Source organism: Sinocyclocheilus grahami, unplaced genomic scaffold, assembly GCF_001515645.1.
Source record: "Sinocyclocheilus grahami isolate Dianchi unplaced genomic scaffold, SAMN03320097.WGS_v1.1 scaffold520.1, whole genome shotgun sequence".
Lineage (NCBI taxonomy): Eukaryota > Metazoa > Chordata > Actinopteri > Cypriniformes > Cyprinidae > Sinocyclocheilus > Sinocyclocheilus grahami.
Genome location: NW_015505699.1, coordinates 126,473 through 148,988, shown reverse-complemented (window position 1 = coordinate 148,988; position 22,516 = coordinate 126,473). Strand labels below are relative to the sequence as shown.

Here is a 22,516-nt window from a genome sequence, read left to right as displayed (position 1 = left end):
TATCTATCGATCTATCTATCGTTCTATCGTTCTATCTATCGTTCTGTTGATCTGTCTGTCTATCTATCTATCTATCTATCTATCTATCTATCTATCTATCTATCTATCTATCTATCTGTCTATCTGTCTGTCTGTCTGTCTGTCTGTCTACAGTGCCTTGCGAAAATATTCATATCCCCTTTCACATTAAGTTGCTGCCTTATGCTAAACTGCTTTAAATTACTTTTTTCCCCACATCAATCTACACTCCATACACCATAATGGTAAAGCAAAAAACAGGTTTTTAACATATTTGCACATTTATTAAAAATAAAAAACTTACATGATTCCATTGCATTAGTATTCATACCCTTTCTGAAAAAGTTGAAATTTAGCTCAGGAACATTCAAATTGCTTGTCGATGTTACTACACTTCGAGTGAAGTTAACCTGTGGCAAATTCAATTGAATGGGTATAATTTGGAAAGGGACACGTCTTAATTAAAGGTCTAACAGCTGATAATGCATATCAGAGCAAAAACCAAGCCCTGAGGTCAAAAGAACTGCTTGTAGAGCTCAGAAACAGGTTTGTGTCAAGCCACACATCTGTGGAAGATTTCAGAAAATAAATCTGCTTCATTGAAGGGTTACAGAAGCATGTAGTCTCTTTTAGCCTTCAAGGAAGAAGTTTGGAACAACCAGGACTCTTCCTAGAGCTGGCCTCCTGGCCAAACTGAGCAATTGATGGAAACGGGTCTTGGTTAGAGTGGTGACCAAGAACATGATGGTCACTCTAGTTGAGCTCCATGATCATATATGCAGATGGGAGAAATCTAGAGAAGGACAAATATCACTGCAAAACACCACCGAGCTGGGCTTTATGTCGGAGTGGCCAGACTCAATCCTCTCCTCAGTGAAGAATTTTGCATAAAAACACCTAAAGGACCCTCAGACTCTGAGAAACAAGAGTCTCTGGTCTGATGAACCTCAATTCCAAGCATCATGTTTGAAGGAAAACATGGCACTGCTCATCACCTGCAGAGTACCATCCCAAAAGTAAAGTGTGCTGGTAGCAGCCTCATGCTGTGGGGCTGTTTTCCAGCGGCAGATACCGAGCGACTCATCCTTGAGTGGCCCAGCCAGAGCATGAGCTTGAACCCAATCAAATAATTCTGGAGAAACATGAAAATGTGCGTCTGCCCCATCCAATCTGACAGAGCTTGAGAGGTGAAGAGGTGAGGAGAGGGATGGCAGATAATTGCCAAATGATAATGATCAAAGCTTGTCGCATCAAACAAAAAAAGACTTGAGACTGTAAAGGTGCTTCAGCGAAATATTTAGTTATATGAATATACTTATGCAATGTACTTATTTTATAGTTTTTTTTTTATTTTTAATAAATTTACGAAGATGTGGCACTGTATCTATCGATCTATCTATCGTTCTATCTATTGTTCTATCGTTCTATCATTATATCGTTCTATATATTGTTCTGTTGATCTATCAGTGTATTGTTCTGTCTATTCTATCTTTCTATCATTAAGATGTATGTGTTTTTGAAGGGGGCCATTAATGAGCTGTCTGAAAGTAGTAAGATTTGTGGTCTCGGCTCACTGCTCTGCAAGCAAGCAAATGCCAGCTGAAACAATGACAGTGTCATCAAAGTTCTGCTGACATCTTTCTGTCCCTGAAACTCCTGCCACCTGTCAACTAAAGATATGAAGCGAGTGGCAGATTCCCACCGACTGGACACAAGCAGGTGACATCTGTCAATTTTACAGGATTTACCATGGACCTGTTTACAGACATAGACTTAATGCGGTGACAGTGGATTCTTTATTCCTGTTCTTAGTGCCATTTTTATTTTACAGAAGGTAGGGTTTGTTTCAGCTGGTAGCAAAATATATTTTCCAATGTGTACTCAATGTTTCATGCTCAGTTAAATTTGGTTAAATCCACCAACTGGCCACATGGTTTCATGCCACACAATACAAACATGATGAGGTCTGCAGATTGTGCTGTGATTGACCTTTGCACCCTATTCAGTCTCTAATAAATTCATTACTGCCATAAGGGCCAAAACATTTATGACCTTGATCTAGAATACAGCCATCAGGGCCAATGTGTAGGCTAGAAAATATTGTTAAATATAAATATGTTGTATCAGCACATCAGAGTAATGCTTTTGCTTCTATTCCCTCAGTGCTCAGCTCCGTGTGGGACAGGTCAAAGTTCACAGGAGGTTGTTCATGTGAGTAATACAGGTGAAATATTGCCTGATGAGGAATGCAGTATGAGTGGCCCAGTGATGTGGAAAACTCTGAAATGGGCCCAGTTTTTAACTGAATGGAGCAGTAAGGTATTGAAAAAAATTGCAAGCACACACACAAACCTTAAGTCACTAATGTGGCGAGGGACTCAGTAGCCCCAAGAAATACATTTCAGGGTAATTGCCAAATGCACTGCTGATAATGTTCTTTCCCCATGTCTGTAGTATTCTGATGACAGTCGCTCTGGTGTGGGAACCCAATGAGGACTTTGTCTTTAGAGGGCTGAGAGTCAGAGCGCACACTAGAGGTGCAGGAATGTAACAGCAGCACCTGCAACAAACAAACTGAGTGATTCTCTGGACAGTGTCGTCAGGTCAGACAGCCCCAACACTTTTTGTATTGATTCAGTGAATGTTTTAGCACATTTTATTGCTCTCTGTGGTGTGCTTTAAGGTTTATTGCAACAAAAAACATTGTAGTTTTGTTTCACATGACCATTTATTACCCTCTAAACCTTCAAACAGACTGCATTTGATAATACACTTTTAAAACTTAATTAAAGAGATAGTTCACCCAAAAATGAAAATTCTATAATTAATTACTCACCCTCATGTGTTTCCAAACCTGTAAGACCTTCCTTCATTTTCGGAACCCCAAATTAAGATATTTTTGATGAAATCCGAGAGCTTTCTGACACTGCATAGACAGCAACACAAGTGATTTGTTCAAGACCCAGAAAGGTAGTAAGGATATCATTAAAATAGTCCATGTGACATCAGTGGTTCAACCTTAATTTTATGAAGTTACTAGAATACATTTTGGGATATTCATCTTTGGGTGAACTATAATTTTAAGCAAAACAATGACATTTGCTAATATGTTAACTTTTGTGTAAGATTATTGGAGTATGTTTTACAAGATAAAACCATTTCAGTCTGTCTACTTTAAAATTTCATGTTTAATTCAATGTGCTACTTGCTCTTTCTTTTTAATTAATTGAAAATGTCTAGCTATTTCTGAGTGAAAATTGGTTCTGCAATAATTTTTTTGTGTGTATAGCATGGGCAGTCATATATTTACATGCTCAGTTGTGATATCATCATCATCATCAACTCAGTTTCTGAATCACATGAATTTGCAGCTTAATTCACAATCAGTATGTTGTTAAACAATAGTACAGTTAAACACACCATACTTCTATCCCTCACAGCATCATTTTCATTCCTGCCAGAAATTAAATATTGCACTGACCTGACAAAAGTCTATTACACTGTAAAAAATAGTTTTCGAAGTAATAAATAAAGATCATTGGAGTACATTTTACGAGAAAATACTGTTTTAGTTTTTCTATGAAACTTCTAATTTAATTCAACGTGTTACTTGCTATTTCCATGTAAATGTTTGTGAAATTTACTTGCAATTTCTGAGTGAAAACTGCTTCTACACCAGATTTTGGTCAGTGCAGTTCAGGAAAAGTACATATCATTTCAAAGCTTTACAGATGCATATTTCTACATTACAATTAAGTGTTATCACTAATCAGTGGTGACTGTGTCAAAGTAATGTCCATATGGCAGAAATGTACAGTTCTAAGATGATACAAATTAAGCAAATAGTTAACATCATGTAGGCCAATTTATTTAAGCAGAAACAATGAACACATCAAAGCAATGATTATATATTGTGATCATAATGATTACAATATAAGTTAAATTTGACAGTTTTGTATTCAGAGTTTGTTTCATTTTGAATTCAGAGTTGGTGTCATCTGAAGTCCTCGCAGGGGTTGATGTCATTTATTAGTGTTTTTTATTTTTTGGGCTTTTTGCCTTTATGTTTATAGGCCATAGGCGGGGAAGAATAGTGGGACTTGAGTTCTCATGATCCAACAGCTCAATAATGTCCTGAGCATGTTCAAAGTCCACATCCCCTTCAGATGTTCCTACCTAAGGCTAGAATATGCTACACAACTTTTGTCCAGATTTTTCTCCAATTTACAATCTGAACTAGTCTATGCTAGCTGCCGACAGTCAGAGCCAGTCTGCAGATCTTAGTTGACAGATTAGCCTTCATAGAAAGTCACAGACTCACTATGTAGGATTTCAGACTTTCAGACAGATGTTTGATATTTTGAGCCTTTTTTAGAAGACAAATCTTTTAATTTGTCATGTATCTCCTAGCAACAAGTCCCGTGTCTCTACGTGAGTTTGTTGCGTTTGGAACAACTTCAAAGTCTGGTAGTGTGTGTGATCCAAAGCTATTTAGCCAGTTTTTCCTCTGTAACTATTTACAAAGTCGACAAGTGTATGACTATGACACCTAGTGTTTTTACAATCTGTTCAGAAGTTGTAGTGTATTCCAGCCTTTAGTGAAATGACATGCACTGGATGGATGCACTGTGTCAGTGTTGTGCGGTGGTTCATTGAGCCAGCAGAGGGTAGTCGTGTGAGCTGAGGCAGGGCTGACTGTACTGCCTCCACCCCAGTGTGCCTCAGAGAGCTGCTACCTCTGAGCCTGTGGGCCAGGTGCTCTCAAACTGACTAAAATCCTTTCTTTTTCATTCTCCAATAAATCACCATTAATATTGACTTTCTGTGGGCTGACTCACTTTCTTCATCTAAATTTAGAAGACAGAGGGAGCCATCTAAATCCAGTTAGAGGACAGAAAATGCCATCCTTTGAGAAAGAACTATTCATTTTGGCTTTTGTGTTATAAATAAATCTGTCTGAAGCACCTGGTGGAAGTTTTATCTTGTTTTAGAAGTTTAGTTTTCTGACACGATTCGTGTCTCACCCTCTGAGATAAGCAGGTCACATGCAATAACAAAGTGTGATTTCCATAAATAGCCGACTCTCCTGAGTTTTATTAGTTTTTGTTCATCTGATGCAGTTATTAACTACCCAATTAAAAGGTATGTGCATGATGGTCTTCAAAACATGTTTTTTACACACTTGAACAGCATCAGCTACTTTAGTTGGTTTGTGCACTGCATTTCAGGCTTGAGGTTTGCTCTTGCAATCATACAGGCCGGGCTGTATGACATCATCATCTTTTTTATCCACAAACCTCATCATTGACCAAACTGCTATTTGATCTCCTGGTAAGAGCTCCATTAGTGAGCTAAAAGAAGCTTCTAGCACTACACATTAACTAATTATGTATTGGTTGGAGATCCATACAAGGAAGAAGTTCAGCAAATGATTGAGTCCAGGTCCAGCTCAGTCATTGGTAGATTTGCCACCCTAAAACTAGACAGAAAAATCATATTAAAAATGACATCATAAATCAGAGTAGATGTCAAAAGCTAATAATCTGAAACATCAATAAGGACTCTTCAGTAATTGCGTTAAATTCAATATGAGCCAGTATTCGCAACTAGATGTACTGTCTAATGTATTTGCAAGTGAAAATGTAGGTTGTACAAAAATATGATGGGATGAAAAATTATACATTCTTTTGCAAATCTTTTGTGTTACCCCAAAAAATCTTTGCGTTTGCTTACAAAACTTTTGAGAACTTCTTATATGAAAACATTTGAGAACTTTTTAGAAGTTTCTCCGGTTTTGTGAGTGAACGCAAAATTACTTGAGGGAGTGCAAAACTTTTGCAAGAAAAAACCGGGAGTACAGGGACCAATTCACAGTATTAACTGCTTGTTAGCATGCCTATTATTAACATATTGGCTGTTTATTATTACTTATAAAGCACATATTCTGCATGACCATTTTCTACATCCCTTATCCTGCCCAATACCTAAACTTAACAACTATCTTGCTAACTATTAATAACCAGCAAATTAGGAGTTTATTGAGGCAAAAGTCGCAGTTCATGGTTTGTTGATGACGAGAATTGAACCAAAATTAGTGAGTACTGGTGTGACCAAAAACACTTTTGCAATCGGCATTTAAATATATTTTCCCCCCACCTTATTTTTTTTTTCCAAGACCATTTCTCTTTGCATATACCAGAATGGAGCCGTTGTGTTTTTAGCCAAATGTGAAAGTCATTTGAAAGATAGTAGTAGTAGCTACACTAACTACAGTAGAAGTTAGTAGTACAGTACTACAAAAGTAGTAGTTACATTTTGATGAAAGATTGTGAAGACAAACTTTTTCTTTTCATATAAATTGCATTGATGAATTGTGCGCAATACGGCAGGAACATGCATTGAAGTTATACTTCACCCAACAATGAAAATTCTGTCATCAGTTACTCATGCTCATGTCAATCCAAACCTGTATGACTTTGATGAAACCTAAGGTGTCTGTCCCTCCACTGAAAGTCCAAGCAATCAAAACTTACAAGATCCAAACAGGCCATAAAGGTGTTGTAAAATGTATCCATATGAAACAAGCGGTTTAATTTAAGTCTTGTGAATAGATATGAATGATGAACAGATTTAATTTAGGCTTTTATTTACATCTAAACAATGATCGACAAACATACATAGAGCACATCACATATGGTAAACATGGATGCTCAGTAAATCAGTCTTATCTCCTCACAAGTCTTGGATTAAACAACCCAATTCATATGGATTCACTTTATTGGATCTTCGAAGTTGTCGTTACCTGGACTTTGAATAGAGGGACAAAACTCTCAGGTTTCAGTAAATATATCTTAATTGGCATTACGAAGATTAACCAAAGATCTGGCATGACAACTCTTGGAGGGATTTGCATGGTAATGTACATGACAATGTTAATGTATTTGGTCTTGGCGGAATAGATCTGCTACTCTGCTTATGCTGCGGCAGAGCAAGTACAGTGATTTGCTACTGCCAATTCATCCACAACATGCTGCTGTGAGCATGTAAGAAATACTGCTGCTGCACATATGACATATATGAATAATCCGCATAGCATACATGATCACCCCATAGCAGATCTATACAGATGGAGCTGGGGAAGGTGGAGGGTTTCTGAAGTGCGCTGCTACTGTATTTGAATGTTGAGCAGTGAGCTCATTGGCTACCGATACAGGAGAGAACCAATCAGCTGTGACGTGATGATGTCATTATGTCATATAGTTAGATCTGTCGGACTGTGCCATAGAGTTTCATGCCAGAACTTTGTATTTTTATGGTTTGGAATGACAGGAAGGAAAGCAGTGTTATCCCTTTAAGGAAGTAAATAGAGTCAGTTTTGGTTTTAATGGAGATGTGTTGCTATAACTTAAATATCTTTATTTTTTATTGTTCTACAGATATTTAAACCATTGCAATAACTGCAGTTACTATTAACTGCTTTTCATTAAGATGTTTTAGTAACTTTAAATAAAACACAATTAGATGGTCGAACCAACAGCTATACGTCAATGGTTACGCTCAAGTAAAGGACCTTGAAGAAAATGTCCCATGTTGCCTTACATTTTGGACTGGAGACGAGATTTTATGGCTGTGTGGATTGTGCAACAAGAAGACCTGAATCATACGATAAATATTCTTCAGTGAATAAAAAACAATGGATTATCTTGTGGGCAGCGAGGTGAACTGTATTGCTGTAAGAAAAAGCGAGCACTACCTCATGGTGACAGTGAAGAAATAAAATGATGTAAACTGACAGTAATTTATAAAGCAGTCAATATGTGCCTTCAGGATAGAGTAGCACAACAGCCTCCAGTACATCATTTAATCCACTTCGCGGTAGAAGTCTATTGTTTTGGAGTTGCTCAAGTCGATAGACAAAATAATGTCATAAATAAAATTTGATCGACAAGAGAAAGGTTAATCAGCGTTGTGTTATAGACTTAAATAAATTGTCCATGCAACCAAAAATAACAGTAAATGGGCTTGTTATGTATTCTCATACCTTGGTAAAATAGGGCAGTGCTGCAAAATGATATCATTCTCAGTTTTATAAATTCGCAATGTTCCTTTAATCAGTCAATCCCCAGAGTCTGAATTTATTTATGGACTCTATAGTTATTTATAGACTCCTGTCCAGCGTCATCCAGTAAACAAGCATAGAAGAGTGTAGTTGAATGACATACGTGTTATTTGAGTATAACTAAGATACTATTATAGTTTTTGTTAATATTTTGAAATATTAAATTGGTTTAATTTTAATTAAAGATTTAGCAATTTAGTTCGATTTTTGTCTATTAGTTTTTTTATTAGTCTATATAGTTTTATAGTTTTTCTTACTTATTTATCAGTGTTAGTTTATATGCCATGAAACATGTCCATAATTGTAATTTATTTATTTTTAAATAGTGTAGCTGGATACAAGATGGTTGAAATTGGAACTAATTACAGGTAAATACATTGTAATAATATATTTATAATCTAAATATTTATATAACTAGCCTATATCATTCTTCAGATATCATTACATTCAAATAGTTGTTTTAATGAAACTTTGATGTTTATAATTGAATGTATTTAAGATGGCATGTTATACAGTACTTCACTGTATTGTTTTGGTCATGCAGAACAATTTTAGCTAAAAATTAAATAGAAAAATATAAATTAAATGCAAAATGATAAAATATTCTTATCAAGCTTGGGCCTTTAAAATTGATTAATTTATTTGTAATATTAAATTATGAATTTCTAAATGCAATTAATAATGTGATTAGTATGACTGGATTGATTAGGCTGTATGATAACTTTATTAGGCTATGTATGGCAAGAAAATTAAGAAGATGGAAAGTAATATTCAAGCAACATTCAAAAATTTGTAACATTTAGATGACAGAAAATGAAGAAACGTGAAAAAAAAATTCATTTTAGAAGGTGCATGCCAAAAACAGTCAAATGTTAAAATTGTGAATGTGATAAAAGAAAACTAAATTGATTTCCATTCTTAAAAGTGTGAGTTTAATGTTTTATCCAGTATATTAAAACATGCATAATGGGGACATAAAAAGCATAAGCAATGTCCCATTTAATGTCTGTTAATGATATTTATGAAAGTTACTATAACATGTTACCCAATTGGGACATATGATGAAATATCAATTAGAGCGATCCTGCCTATGAATGCCAATTCATCCGATCCGAAATGAATTCTATCGTCTGTTACAAAACATGCCAAACTTGAGCTTCGTCAGACTTTGATGGGTTATTACCGAAGCTGTTGCTTGGCAATATCAGCAGCAGCATCGGTGTCCCTAGAGAGCGCGCGAGAATAGAAGCACAGGATGCGCACGCCCAACACACACGAGCGCTGCGCGAGCGTTCACATCTCTCCAAACACCGCTGCCAGCCGCTTTAAAGTTACACTCCGACCGCAGATAGGCGTTTTATCGCGGGCTACGTTTTATTTACGTGCCATGCTTCAGTTACTAACTCGATACTGAAATTTGAACCGTTGAATTCAGCCAGCCCAAACGAAGTGGAGCGCCTACAGCGGCACATTTGATCCTTATGAAGATTGTTGAGGTAAGTGTTTGCGTGTGCTAACGGTTTTTTCGTGTTTATTCCTACAGGAAAGAGTAGAAATAGGTCCTCCAGGCCAGAAATGTGAGCTTCAAACAGGTAAGAGAGTACAAATGTCCGAGTCTGGACTGCGGTGTTGAGGAGAAGTGAGTGAGGAAACAGAAATTGTGAGCATAAGTAGAAACGCAGTCATTATCGCTAGTTTGAGTGGCAATTAACGTTACTTATATTGTTTGACTGTAGGGCAGTAACGTTAATGTTGTTTCATTCGATGGGTTGTTCAAGTGGAAATGATGAATGTCACTTTAATGAGTTGAACAAGTCGGCTTTCTAAGCATCTGTTGGACTGAAGTCTGACTCAGCCCGTTCTTCTAACCGTTAGACTGAGCGTCAGCAAGTCAATGTTTTTAAATGATGCTTGTGTATTTATTTTCAATTGGATTAAAGGGATAGTTTGCCTAAATTCTGTCTCCATTAAAACAGTACATAACTTCCGTCTGCATAAGAACTCAAAAAAAAAAAAAAAGCATCAGTCATTCACCATTTCATTTTTTCCCCATAAAATAAAATGTGAATGGTAACTGCAAAGAAAATCCTTTAGAATGACAGAGTTGTCATTTTTGGGTGTACTGTCCCTTTAAGAGAATGTATTTCTTATTCCAACATGCATTTAAATTCACTTTTGGAAGTTCTTTTGGAAAAAGAGCTTCAATTTTGTATTGCCCGTCACAGTTGGAAACAAGCGCCATGTGTGCTGTTCTGTCTGTCCGACAGATGCCACATCCATCACTGTGATGTTCATGATATAACTCACACCTTTTCAGAGGTGTGCTTCACTGTCTCATACAGATGGCTTTTGAGGCAGAAAGAGACATTCCCCTTTTTCATTCTGTGTAGGACTCTGAAAGGGAAGATTTAAGAGATCTTCACTGATTCCTTTGAATTATTTCTCGGCAGGCTATAAATAGGATGGTGACATGTCCCCACCAGCTTCTACTTAAGAAATAGATGTGCTCAGAGGACAAGACCTTCTAGCACATGTTCTGTGTTTTCCAAACGATAATGATAAACGAAGGAGTTGTTGATATTGAAACAATTTGATTAGCCACTGTCTCATGTCTATGTGCACTGTGTCATAAATCATTCTGAAAAGCTTTCAAAAAATAGTTTGATGGAATTAAATTGCTGCTGAGTTTTTAAAATGTCTTTTGATTTTTATTTACCCTTTTCGTCCAAATAAATAAATAAAAATCTAAAATAAAAAAATAAAAAATATATAATTTGAAAAATAGTGAATGGGGCCATTTTGGGGGGGGGGGGGGGGGGGAGAAAAAAAAAATAGCATAATTTTTCTATAATACAAACCCATCTCAGCAGAAATGCCATTCTTCCATAGGCTACTATGAGGTATTGGTTTCTTATCTTTACTGAGAGAAGGGACTGGTGGAACACCCTGCTTCACTCTGGGAGGAGCCAGAAATCCCATTTTGATTTTTTTTGGAAGGATGGCTAGTGGACCCACTGTTTTCTCCTGTTCCCATCCTATTGACAGAGCCACATTTGACAAAATGGTTAGGGGGGGGGGGGGATATAAAAGCATAAATGTGAAGCTTACTGTAAAAAATAATAAATTTTTGAAGTTGTAAATAAAAAGATTATTGGAGTATGTTTTAGAAAAACAATTATATTTCAGTCTTTCTACTTTAAAAAAAATTTATGTTTAATTAAATGTGTTATAATACTTTTTTGTATTTATTTGTAAAATTGACTAGCAATTTCTTGGTGAAATTGGTTTAAAAGTAAATCCTACACCATTTTTTTAAAGTGTAATTTTATAAAACACAAACACTTTAAAATATCAATTCTTCTGTTAAAACTTATGTAGTAGGCTATTTGAGCTGGAAATTCAACCATTTTTATAGTCATTTTAGGGTTACAGCATTACATTGTCATGGCAATAAAGTTGTACAATTTAATATACAAATTACTTTATACAAATGTTAGTAAGCAGTTGTTTTTCACCTTAAAATAATGTTAGCACATATATTGTTAAGTTTATGACTAGTGGCTATAGGCTACTATTGAAACGGTGAGTATTTTACTATTATGCATTGGCTCCATTCACTTTAATTGCTGTCGATTAAGCTTAATTTTACTGAACCCAAAATATTTCTTTAAAGTCACTTTATATGGCACATCTACCAAATGTATCTCTTTTAACAATTTAAAAATAATTTTAAGTTTAATCTTTAATCTGGGTCATCAACTATTCACCCAGTGAGTGAGTTATGAATGTCGGAGATCTTCTTTTCCCCCACAAAGGGGAATGATTTGATTGGCTGCCCAACATTTGGTCATTATCGGATCACTTTGTCTAGTAACAGTTTCTCCTGTATTTCACCCTGGTCTATGCAGAGGGTTATTTTTACTTTCACTGCCATAGAAATTGCCTATATTATAGCCTCCTGAATTCTGTGGAAATAATACTTGTGGGACAACTCATGCATTTTTTAGCATTATACTAATGGATGTTTGCAGAGGCCGCAGAGAGTCGTAACATTTTAAAACAACCACTTAAGAACAGAAATCACTTTGGTTTCTGTTTTGGCTGTACACTCGGTGCGTTTAAGATGACGGGATCCTAGTTGTTTTCCATCATACATTGTAGATATGTTTGTGATGCATACTTTTTGAATTGCCATTATCTTTTGCTGCTTAGTGTTTATTTGTAGACCAAACATATTAACAACAGTAGTAGTCATCTGGCATATTATTTTAATCTGATGTTGACTTAGGTTCAATTCGGTGTCATTGCCATTGTTTATTAAAACTAATGAGCTGCACAATTAATTGGAATAAGGCCAAAATTGGAAACACTTTTTACAGTGAAAAATTACTAAGTAGTAATACTATTAATATTTATTATAATATTTTTATTTTAGCATTTTTATTTTTATTTAATAATAATAATAACTTTTATTGTTACTGTTATTATTATTATTATTTTATATCCATATTGATGTATAATCACAAAGTTTTGGCCAAATTGTGCAGCCCAAACACAGCAAAAATTTAAACCTGAATTTTGTTTTTATCAGAAAAATTGCAATTAAATGTTTTTCCCCCAAATCGTGGAGCCTTTCTACAGACTTAAGTCTGTTATGTTTTGTTCATCTGTAACTATGGAGGTTATAAATTGTTATTAAAACCTCAAAGGGCTCCAATATGGACTGGTGCAGGTTATTGACTTCTGTAGTGCTACAGTAATTGAATGACTTCACAGACATTTCTTTCTATGATGCATGTTGTATTCAAAAGTGGACTAATAACTCAACAATATAATATCAATTTGTTTTCTCAGAGCACTGCAGTAATTACTTAGACAGCAGTTCAGCCCTGCTTGACGGAGTATCACTTTAATGTTTTTTAATAGCTGCAGAGAATCCAAACTGGAATTACACACACACACATTCCCACACTAACACAAGTCTTCACCAGCTCTTCAGCCCCACACACCTCGCACCCACACAGTATTCCTCTGTGAGCCTCATGACAGACTCTGCTGTCTGAATGTCAAGGACAAAATCAGAAAGCTCCGAGAGAAGGTAAAAAGACAAGTTCTCACTCTTTATGATTAGTCAGGCCCTGAGAGGATGAGGGGTTTGACATTCAAAAGATCTGCTCGTCACACTGTCTGAGTGGAATATAGGCTGGTGACATAGGCGATGCAGGGTAAAGCTATGAAGACTGCTATGTGTAGATCTTCCAATGCATATCTTATATTTTTATTCTTAAATAATTCATTTAAACATGCTCTCCATGAGCAGGGTATAAAATTGGGCCTGATATATGTATGTGTGTGTGTGTGTGTGTGTGTGTGTGTGAGAGAGAGAATGGTTTATCTTGATCAATTAAGTCAACACAACAATTTGTGTTCAAATTTCACTTTCACTTGTCATTCCGAAATTAATGCTGTAGTAATTCCATTACTTCTCAAATGTCACAAATGTAAGGAATATTACATTGGATTATGGATTATATCAAAATTATGCATTTGATTATTCCTTTAGTTACTGTTGCTCTGCTGTTACTTGAACAAAAAAATGGAGTTGCTCACTGTCTTACAATGACAGCTGTCAGTGTGAAAACCTTGTCCCAAGAAGATACATTTTGGACACAGAAGGACCACCTCTCATCGAGGAGCATGATTCATGTGGGACTTAAATATGCCATGGAGGGATATATAAAAGATTTTTTACAGAAAAAATCTTGAGTGTTTACAGATCACATGTTAGGCTGATGATACACTGGACAACTCTTTGAGCAATTTTGCCAGGCGACTTTTTTTGAGCAATGCTGCTTGGGCACTTTTCCATTGAGAATGGGTAACAGATTTCTATCTGGATACTTTAAATCGGTCGTGGGCCCCGTGTCTCACCTGGTTGCCCGTTGACAGCAACATTGGCCAAATTTGCCCAGCAACATTGCTCAAAAACATGCCCCATGTATCATCAGCCTTTCGGTCGTCACGATCGCAGATGACAAGGGTAAGATTAAATTAATTTACATTTAACTAGTTTAATATGGAGAGAGGCACTTAAATGTAGACCTTCGTTTATGTGTTTTTGACCTACACTGTACTATTTAGGTTTGTACATTAGCATGGACTCACTAACTTTAACGTTTGCTAGTTTTAGCTTAGAGATCCCTTGTTGAAGCACAAGATGACATTATCCTTCTGCTTGAGCAGTATGAGAGTATGACAATCAGAAAATGAATGTTGAATAATAAAATAAATGCCAAATTCCATTGCATATCCTTTCAGGATACCTGTTTTACAAGTCCCCCAGGCACAATCGTTTTGTTATTTTTGTAGCATAAACACCATTAAACCGATGAGAGCTTGTTGATAAGGTCAAAAACTCTGTGGTGGGACAGACCAAAATCCCCATTTTAGGTAGGAATGTTTTCTGTGTTTAGTCAAGTTAAGTCAATTTTATTTTTATACTGTAGCACTTTGCACAATACACATTGTTTTAAAACAGCTTGAAACAATGAGATGTTAATACAACTGGATACTTTTCATGCAAGCTTAATTTTATGTTAGTAACAGTCCTTTGTACAGAGAAATGTGGTATTTGTGTCTAATACATTAATAAAGTCATAGGACACCAAAGTGTGCGTCATTAGTGGAATGCGCCTAAAATAGATTTCCTGCCATTTAGAACCATACATTCAAATGGCTGCATATAGCAGTACTCACATTGCTTTTGCTAATTAATGAAGCAACTGAAGATCAAGCATAATGTAGTGTGTTTTTCACTGTCATGGCAACCTACATAAAGGATAAATACAAAACCCTGTCCTACCTACCAAAGCAAAATGTGTTAATGCGTTAATCCGCAAATTGCACTCCTTTTGTTTATTTAAAATTTGCTTTCATTTGTAAAATTATTTCAGCTCAGTTTTTCCTTTCTCACTAGTTATTAAGGTTTAGATTAGGGGTAAGGAAACTGACTTAGACCAGCAGTTACAGCAATATTCATGGTCAGGGGACAGTGAGCTTTGACCAGCATTAAGGAGAGGGAAAGATGTGAAAAGTCTGGAGCTGTTGTTTAAAGATCATCCAGAGTAAACATCTGTCTTTTGAAGAAGCGTGCCACTGCACAGTAATATTAGTGTGTAATTTATTTCCCTTCAGGGCCAGAGCACCTCATGTGTAAGGGAGGTCAACATATGGTGCTGAGCCGTGTGTGTGTGTGCATCTGCGTGTGAGAAGGAAATAACTCAAGTTGTTAAAACACAGTCGGTATTACGTAGTGAGCAAGCAGAGTGTATTTCGCGTTTGTATCAGATGAGTGCATGAGCATGTGTTCGCCCCAGTGCAGTGACTGATGTAATTTACACTGTCACAACATGAGGCCGGTCGCAAGATGACAGGGCAGAGAGGGAGAGCAAGGCATAGTGATGACTGACCTGTCAGCACTGATCATTTTGTGTCATGTGCAGCTTGGTAAGAGACGAGAACCTGTAGTGCTAGAACAGGACCTGGATGAGAGTTTCCTCTGGGTGATGGTCATATGTGTTGACCATGATTTGGCCAAGCAGGACATGTATTTGGATCAACATCAAACAAACATGGCAACTATTAAAGGAATAGTTTACACTTAAATGAAAATTTGCTGAAGATTTACTCAGCCTCAGTCCATCCAACATGTAGATGAGTTTCTTCATTGAAACAGATTTGTAGAAATTTAGCATTATATCACTTGCTCACCAGTGGATACTCTGCAGTGAATGGGTGCTGTTAGAATGAGTCAAAACAGCTAATAAAAACATCACAATAATCCACATGACTCCAGTCCATCAATTAACATCTTGTGAGGTGAAAAGCTGCAAAAGATTTGGAATGAACAAATCTTCAAGATGTTACTAAATTTAAACTGTTGCTTGCACTTAAAATATGAGTCTTCTATCAATAATATTTGTCTCTAGTGAAAACGTTGTATTTACTGAATCAGGAGATAAATATGCACAGATTAAGCACAATTTACAAGTGATAAAACTGGCCAAAACTGTTGTAAACAAATATGTTGGTATTTTTTGATGTGAGCGGACAACAGGCGATGGATTTTTTTCAGTGGAGGAAGCATTATTATGAATTATGAGTCCACTTCTGTGAATTTTAGCCAAAAGCGACATTTCAAAGTTGAAATGTTACAATGATGGATTTGTTTCTTACAATCATGCAGATTTTACAGGACAATAATTGCTGGACTGGATTAGTGTCATTTATTTGTGGATTATTGTGATGTTTTTATCAGCTGTTTGGACTCTCATTCTGACGGCACCCATTCACTACAGAGGATCTACTGGTGATCAAGTGATGTAATGCTACATTTCTCTACATCTGTTCCAATGAAGAAACCATTTCTATAACCACCCTTATATTTAGAGGGATATGATAACTAAAACCATGATTTTGTTCTAGGATCAACAAGAATGTGAAAATGTCCTGCTTGAAAAAATCATGATAAGGTCAATGGGTAGTAGAAGGATAAAAGAACCTGAGTGAGAGCAGTGGCAGACAGTAGCATCTGGAGACTCGCATGGGGCCGGTTACTATGGCAGTGAGTCTCTTAGGACATTAGGGAATATATACTCAGCAGGTTGCATCTTAGTCGAAGTAGATGCCATACTTAATTTGATTTAAATGAAAAAAGGACTGTTAAATATTCATGGTTTCATTTTATTAAGGATATGATATACAGTATGTAGCCTTCAAATGGAGTCAGAATTATCGTATTTGCGAGAAATTGTATATTTTTATTAAGTTGCAATTTCAGATGATGCCCAAATTGCCAGTGTCGGTGTGAAGCAGGGCAACGAACAAGTCTGTGGTAAATGTTAATGAATCATTTTGAAATGTATTGTCATTTTCTGTGCTGTATTTAAATAATGTTAAAGGTGCAATAGGTGATTGTCTTCAGAATTATTTTTTTTTATGCTGGTTGAAAGTCTCTTCACATCATGATAGCAATCATTAAGTTAAGTGGTCTAAATACATTTATCTGTATTTATATATTCTGTGGAAGGCGTAGGGCTAAGAAATGTTCGTCCAATCAAAACGCTCGGTCCGAGCATTTTAATTGGCTTTCCTACATGCCTGTCAAGGTATGTATTAGCATACCTCTGCGCACCCTGTTCGCGCTGACAGGATACATCATCAGCGCGTTCATGCTGTGCAGACAGAGTGAGAATGGCAGACAAACATCAACAACCCGATCTTCCTTCCTGATATTGTAGTACTTTTGAAGTTTTCTCACTGGTGAATGACACATGATGTAGCCCAGCGGTTCCCAATTCCTGTCCTCGCGCCCCCCAGCTCTGCATATTTTGCATGTCTCGCTTAGTTAACACACCCGATTCAGATAACCAGCTCGTTAGAAGTGAGCTACGTGCATGAACTGTGTTCCGATCGATATGATCCCTACACAGTGTTCATTGCTCCCTACTCTCTGAGCAGGGGAAATCCGTTGAAGTTTACGTCACTTTAGAGCATTCATTCACGGATTTGCGCTGTGCAGTGTCTTCACACACATCACATTTACACACACACACGTCTTCACATCCAGTGCGAGGACTGGAATTGGGAACCGCTGATGTAGCCTATTGTAGTAATGTTGTCTCTGGTATTCTGGTCTGTGAGCTTATATGCATTCAGGGGGCGTGACTTTAGACGGCGATTGCAGAGAGGGTGGGACGTTCACTTTCAGTGCTATCGCCTTATGTACACATTACTTATGGACAACAATTGTAAAGTTCCCTTTATGCAAAAAAAAAAAAAAAGTTAAATACCATGCATAAATGATAGAAATGAAAATGATATAAAAGTAAACATAAAAAGTAGAAGAATTAAAATTTTTTCAGAAATGCATGACATTTTGTAATTATGAATTACTGAATAATGAATGTTCAAGGTTCCCACATAGTGCATAATCTGTATTGGTGATTCACACCACACAACACTCTAATGACTGATGAAAGATCGTCTGTACCACATGACAAGGTGTTTTGTAATAAACAGATCACCCTAAATCCCAGTTTAACAATCACGTGGTGCAAGTAATTACTGATGGGTGACAGCTATGGATTATAAGATATAGCCTACAACGAACTGTCTGCAAATACAGTGCCAATGTGTTTGATTTATGAAACCAAAATGGGTGGGCATAGATTTTAGAGACGTGATGAGATGAGAAAGAAATTGAGGAGATTTTTGAGATTCATGCTCTTTTTACGGATTATTCAGTATATCCATGCGGAAGGCAGTTGATGGATGAGGGTTCTGTGTACACATATGACCAGGTTTAACCTCCCTCTCTGTCCTTCCTTTGATCCCCAAGTAATCACGGCCCTTCCTCCATCATGTTCTAGCAGCAGTTTACTTAATGAAAAAATGCTGTGATCTGTAAATGAAAAGGCTTTGGCGGGTCTCTAATCATTAATCCACGCAGGTTAATATCACACATGCCTGGGAGTCAATACAGTTTTTCCTAAGCAGAGGAAGATTGGACAAAACTTTTTATTTCAGGATTTTATTCTGAATATCCAGAATATCCAAAATATAGTGATTCCCAGCCTTTTTACATAACCCCATAGTTCACTAGCGACACTCAGACCAAAAATGTGCTCCTTTTAATCTTGATTTTAAACAGTGTATCTATTGTTTTATAATTTATACTTAGTAGGGATGTTCATTTCGGTTATTTTTCCTAACCGACAACCGACGCTCATTAACCGATTATTAACCGACAAGATTATTTTAAATTAGAATTGAAATCATTTAGAATGGATAAGTTTCTGTGACCCGTTAAAAATACTAACATTTGTTTCCTGGGGATTAATTTTACATGCGCAAAAAGCTGCAAACAACAGAACATGAGGATTCACATGGTCATCATATCACATCACGCACCTGCAGCGCTTCTGCGAGCGGCGAAAAACATAATAAAGCTAGCCTATATATATATATATATATATATATATGCTATAACAAATAAATAGGCCTATACGAGAAATATATTTTTACTTAAATAATAAATTAAGAAAATGAAAGAAAAACTGTGCAACAAGTCTATGCAGAGTTTCGGTTAATTTTTTTTGCTGCGCGAAAAGAAACAGACGGCAGAAATTGTGGCAACCTATTTTTCTTTAGGCTTTTTTTACAAAATCACAAAGATTTGTTTTTATTGTGAATGTACACAAATAAAGGCAAACCTTTTACAATTCCGATTATCTTTATGACTAAAAGGAGTATTTGCTTCCACTGTTAGAAGGAAAAAATTGTGCGCGCGCACACAGTTAAGCATTGCTACCTTGACAATGCAGCCTGTTCATTATAATAATAAAATACAGTCAGTCAAACATATGGGGAAAAAACACTGCTCAGTTAAAATCTGTGCCGTTAAGTGTTATCACCGTACCGCCGTGATGTTATGCAAAACATTTAGTTTTACGTGGATATTGGAACGCAAGTGAAGTAGGCTACATAATAAATAATAATTTGCCATTCAAATACATCACGAATACGGAAACATTTGATTTTGTGTCGAATGAGAGACCCAACGTTGGTTTCAGTTTCATTTTAGCCTAAATTAATTTGTTTTGGCTTGTTGTTTATATTGCTATAGTCTAGCTTCTTATATTCTTAATTCTTGTTCTTTTCTAAATACGGTTAATTGAAAGGCTTTGTTGTGGAGTGAGGGGAACTAAAATAGCCTAGCTATGTTTACAGTGTTTATTATAATGTTTGTAAACATTTCACATCGGCATTAGGTCTATTTCTGAATGAAATAATAAAATGCGACTTGTACGCGACATGTTTTTTTTTCCTCTAAAAAAACTAAATTTTTTATACGCATAGAGTATTTTAACCATGCAGCAAACCTTTTAAAATATTTTGATAAATTACTGAGAAAAAAAAATAAATAAATGACTTTTAAACCATTTAACTGATTGTTTTAATCGGTTATAATTCTTACGGTTGGTTAACGGTTAACTGGTTAAAATGAACATACCTAATTCTTAGTAACTAATCAAACAGTAGCTAATCAAATATTCTTACTAGAGCCTGATCGATATGATATGAGCCTGTCGCCGATATATCGGTATCGGCGAATATGCTGCCGATATGACATTTTTTTTACAGAACATATAACGCAGATAAAATGCATGAAATGGTGTAATTACTTAGTTTGTCCAGCAGAGCGCGCTCCATTGTTTGCTACTGGCGACCTGGATGAAATGCTTTAAAGCTTAAGTCTATGGAAAACCCTGTCGTCGCCGATAGCCTCGTGGGCAGCGCGTCGACATGTAGCGCTTCGGGTGTCCCGTGTTTGAGTCCCGGCTCGTGGACCTTTCCCGATCCCATCCCCCCTCTCTCTCCCACTTCGCTTCCTGTCTCACTACTATCAATAAAAGGCAAAAAACGCCAAAAAAAAGCTATACGAGAAATATATTTTTACTTAAATAATAAATTAAGAAAATGAAAGAAAAACTGTGCAACAAGTCTATGCAGAGTTTCGGTTAATTTTTTTTGCTGCGCGAAAAGAAACAGACGGCAGAAATTGTGGCAACCTATTTTTCTTTAGGCTTTTTTTACAAAATCACAAAGATTTGTTTTTATTGTGAATGTACACAAATAAAGGCAAACCTTTTACAATTCCGATTATCTTTATGACTAAAAGGAGTATTTGCTTCCACTGTTAGAAGGAAAAAATTGTGCGCGCGCACACAGTTAAGCATTGCTACCTTGACAATGCAGCCTGTTCATTATAATAATAAAATACAGTCAGTCAAACATATGGGGAAAAAACACTGCTCAGTTAAAATCTGTGCCGTTAAGTGTTATCACCGTACCGCCGTGATGTTATGCAAAACATTTAGTTTTACGTGGATATTGGAACGCAAGTGAAGTAGGCTACATAATAAATAATAATTTGCCATTCAAATACATCACGAATACGGAAACATTTGATTTTGTGTCGAATGAGAGACCCAACGTTGGTTTCAGTTTCATTTTAGCCTAAATTAATTTGTTTTGGCTTGTTGTTTATATTGCTATAGTCTAGCTTCTTATATTCTTAATTCTTGTTCTTTTCTAAATACGGTTAATTGAAAGGCTTTGTTGTGGAGTGAGGGGAACTAAAATAGCCTAGCTATGTTTACAGTGTTTATTATAATGTTTGTAAACATTTCACATCGGCATTAGGTCTATTTCTGAATGAAATAATAAAATGCGACTTGTACGCGACATGTTTTTTTTCCTCTAAAAAAACTAAATTTTTTATACGCATAGAGTATTTTAACCATGCAGCAAACCTTTTAAAATATTTTGATAAATTACTGAGAAAAATAAATAAATAAATGACTTTTAAACCATTTAACTGATTGTTTTAATCGGTTATAATTCTTACGGTTGGTTAACGGTTAACTGGTTAAAATGAACATACCTAATTCTTAGTAACTAATCAAACAGTAGCTAATCAAATATTCTTACTAGAGCCTGATCGATATGATATGAGCCGTTACGATCAAAGGGCATTAAAGTGCGCAAGATGTAAATTTATATTGTATTGATTTACAGAGGTATATTATGCCACACTTCACACTACTCTAGTAAGTTTTGTCTGTGTGTGAAGACAGTAGCGCAAATCCGTGAATGAATGTTCCGAAGTGAAATAAACTTCAACGGAATAAAGTTGAATGGAATTTAATTTAATTAAAGTTGAATAAACTTCAACTTTACTGTTCAGTGCACTGATAATAAAGTTTATTGTTGGATAATAAAGTTTATTGTTAAATTGTTAAATGCCTTGCCTCCATTACATATCTCTGTTACGTCATTATAAGTGTTTCATCACAAATCAGTGATCATTGCAAAAAATTTGTTTATGTATATATATTCTGTTTATGTATATACTGTATTCTATATATAGTACCAGTCAAATGTTTGGACACACGAATGAGAAAGTGTCCAAACTTTTGACTGGTACTGTACTTTAATATACACAAAGAATATCGGCTAAAATCAAGAATATTAATAAAAACAATAATAATGATGATTATAAAAATAAATATGACATAAAGGTAAGCTTTCACGGTCATCAAAATATTTAAATATTTTATATAAACAGATCTATAAACAATAAATATATAGAAATATTATTAAGAACAGTAACCACAGCAATAATAATTATTAACATTGATAATAATTAATTATTATTAATTTATATATATTTTGTAATTATATATCTGTTTTTTAGTTTTATATTAAAGTCGTTATTTCTTTTTTATAGGTTTAATACCCCCTGTTGTACACATA

At 35.7% G+C, this 22,516-nt stretch overlaps 1 protein-coding gene across 1 annotated transcript in view; it reads left to right on the top strand.

The window, feature by feature from the left end:
* The first annotated feature begins 15,597 nt into the window (after positions 1-15,597).
* The window catches only part of LOC107554932 (carbohydrate sulfotransferase 8), a 54,815-nt gene continuing 47,896 nt past the window's right edge, over positions 15,598-22,516 (top strand). Inside the window, exon 1 of the mRNA XM_016237595.1 lies at positions 15,598-15,743. Coding sequence (XP_016093081.1) covers positions 15,598-15,743 — 146 coding nt within the window. The remainder of the gene's footprint in view (positions 15,744-22,516) is intronic.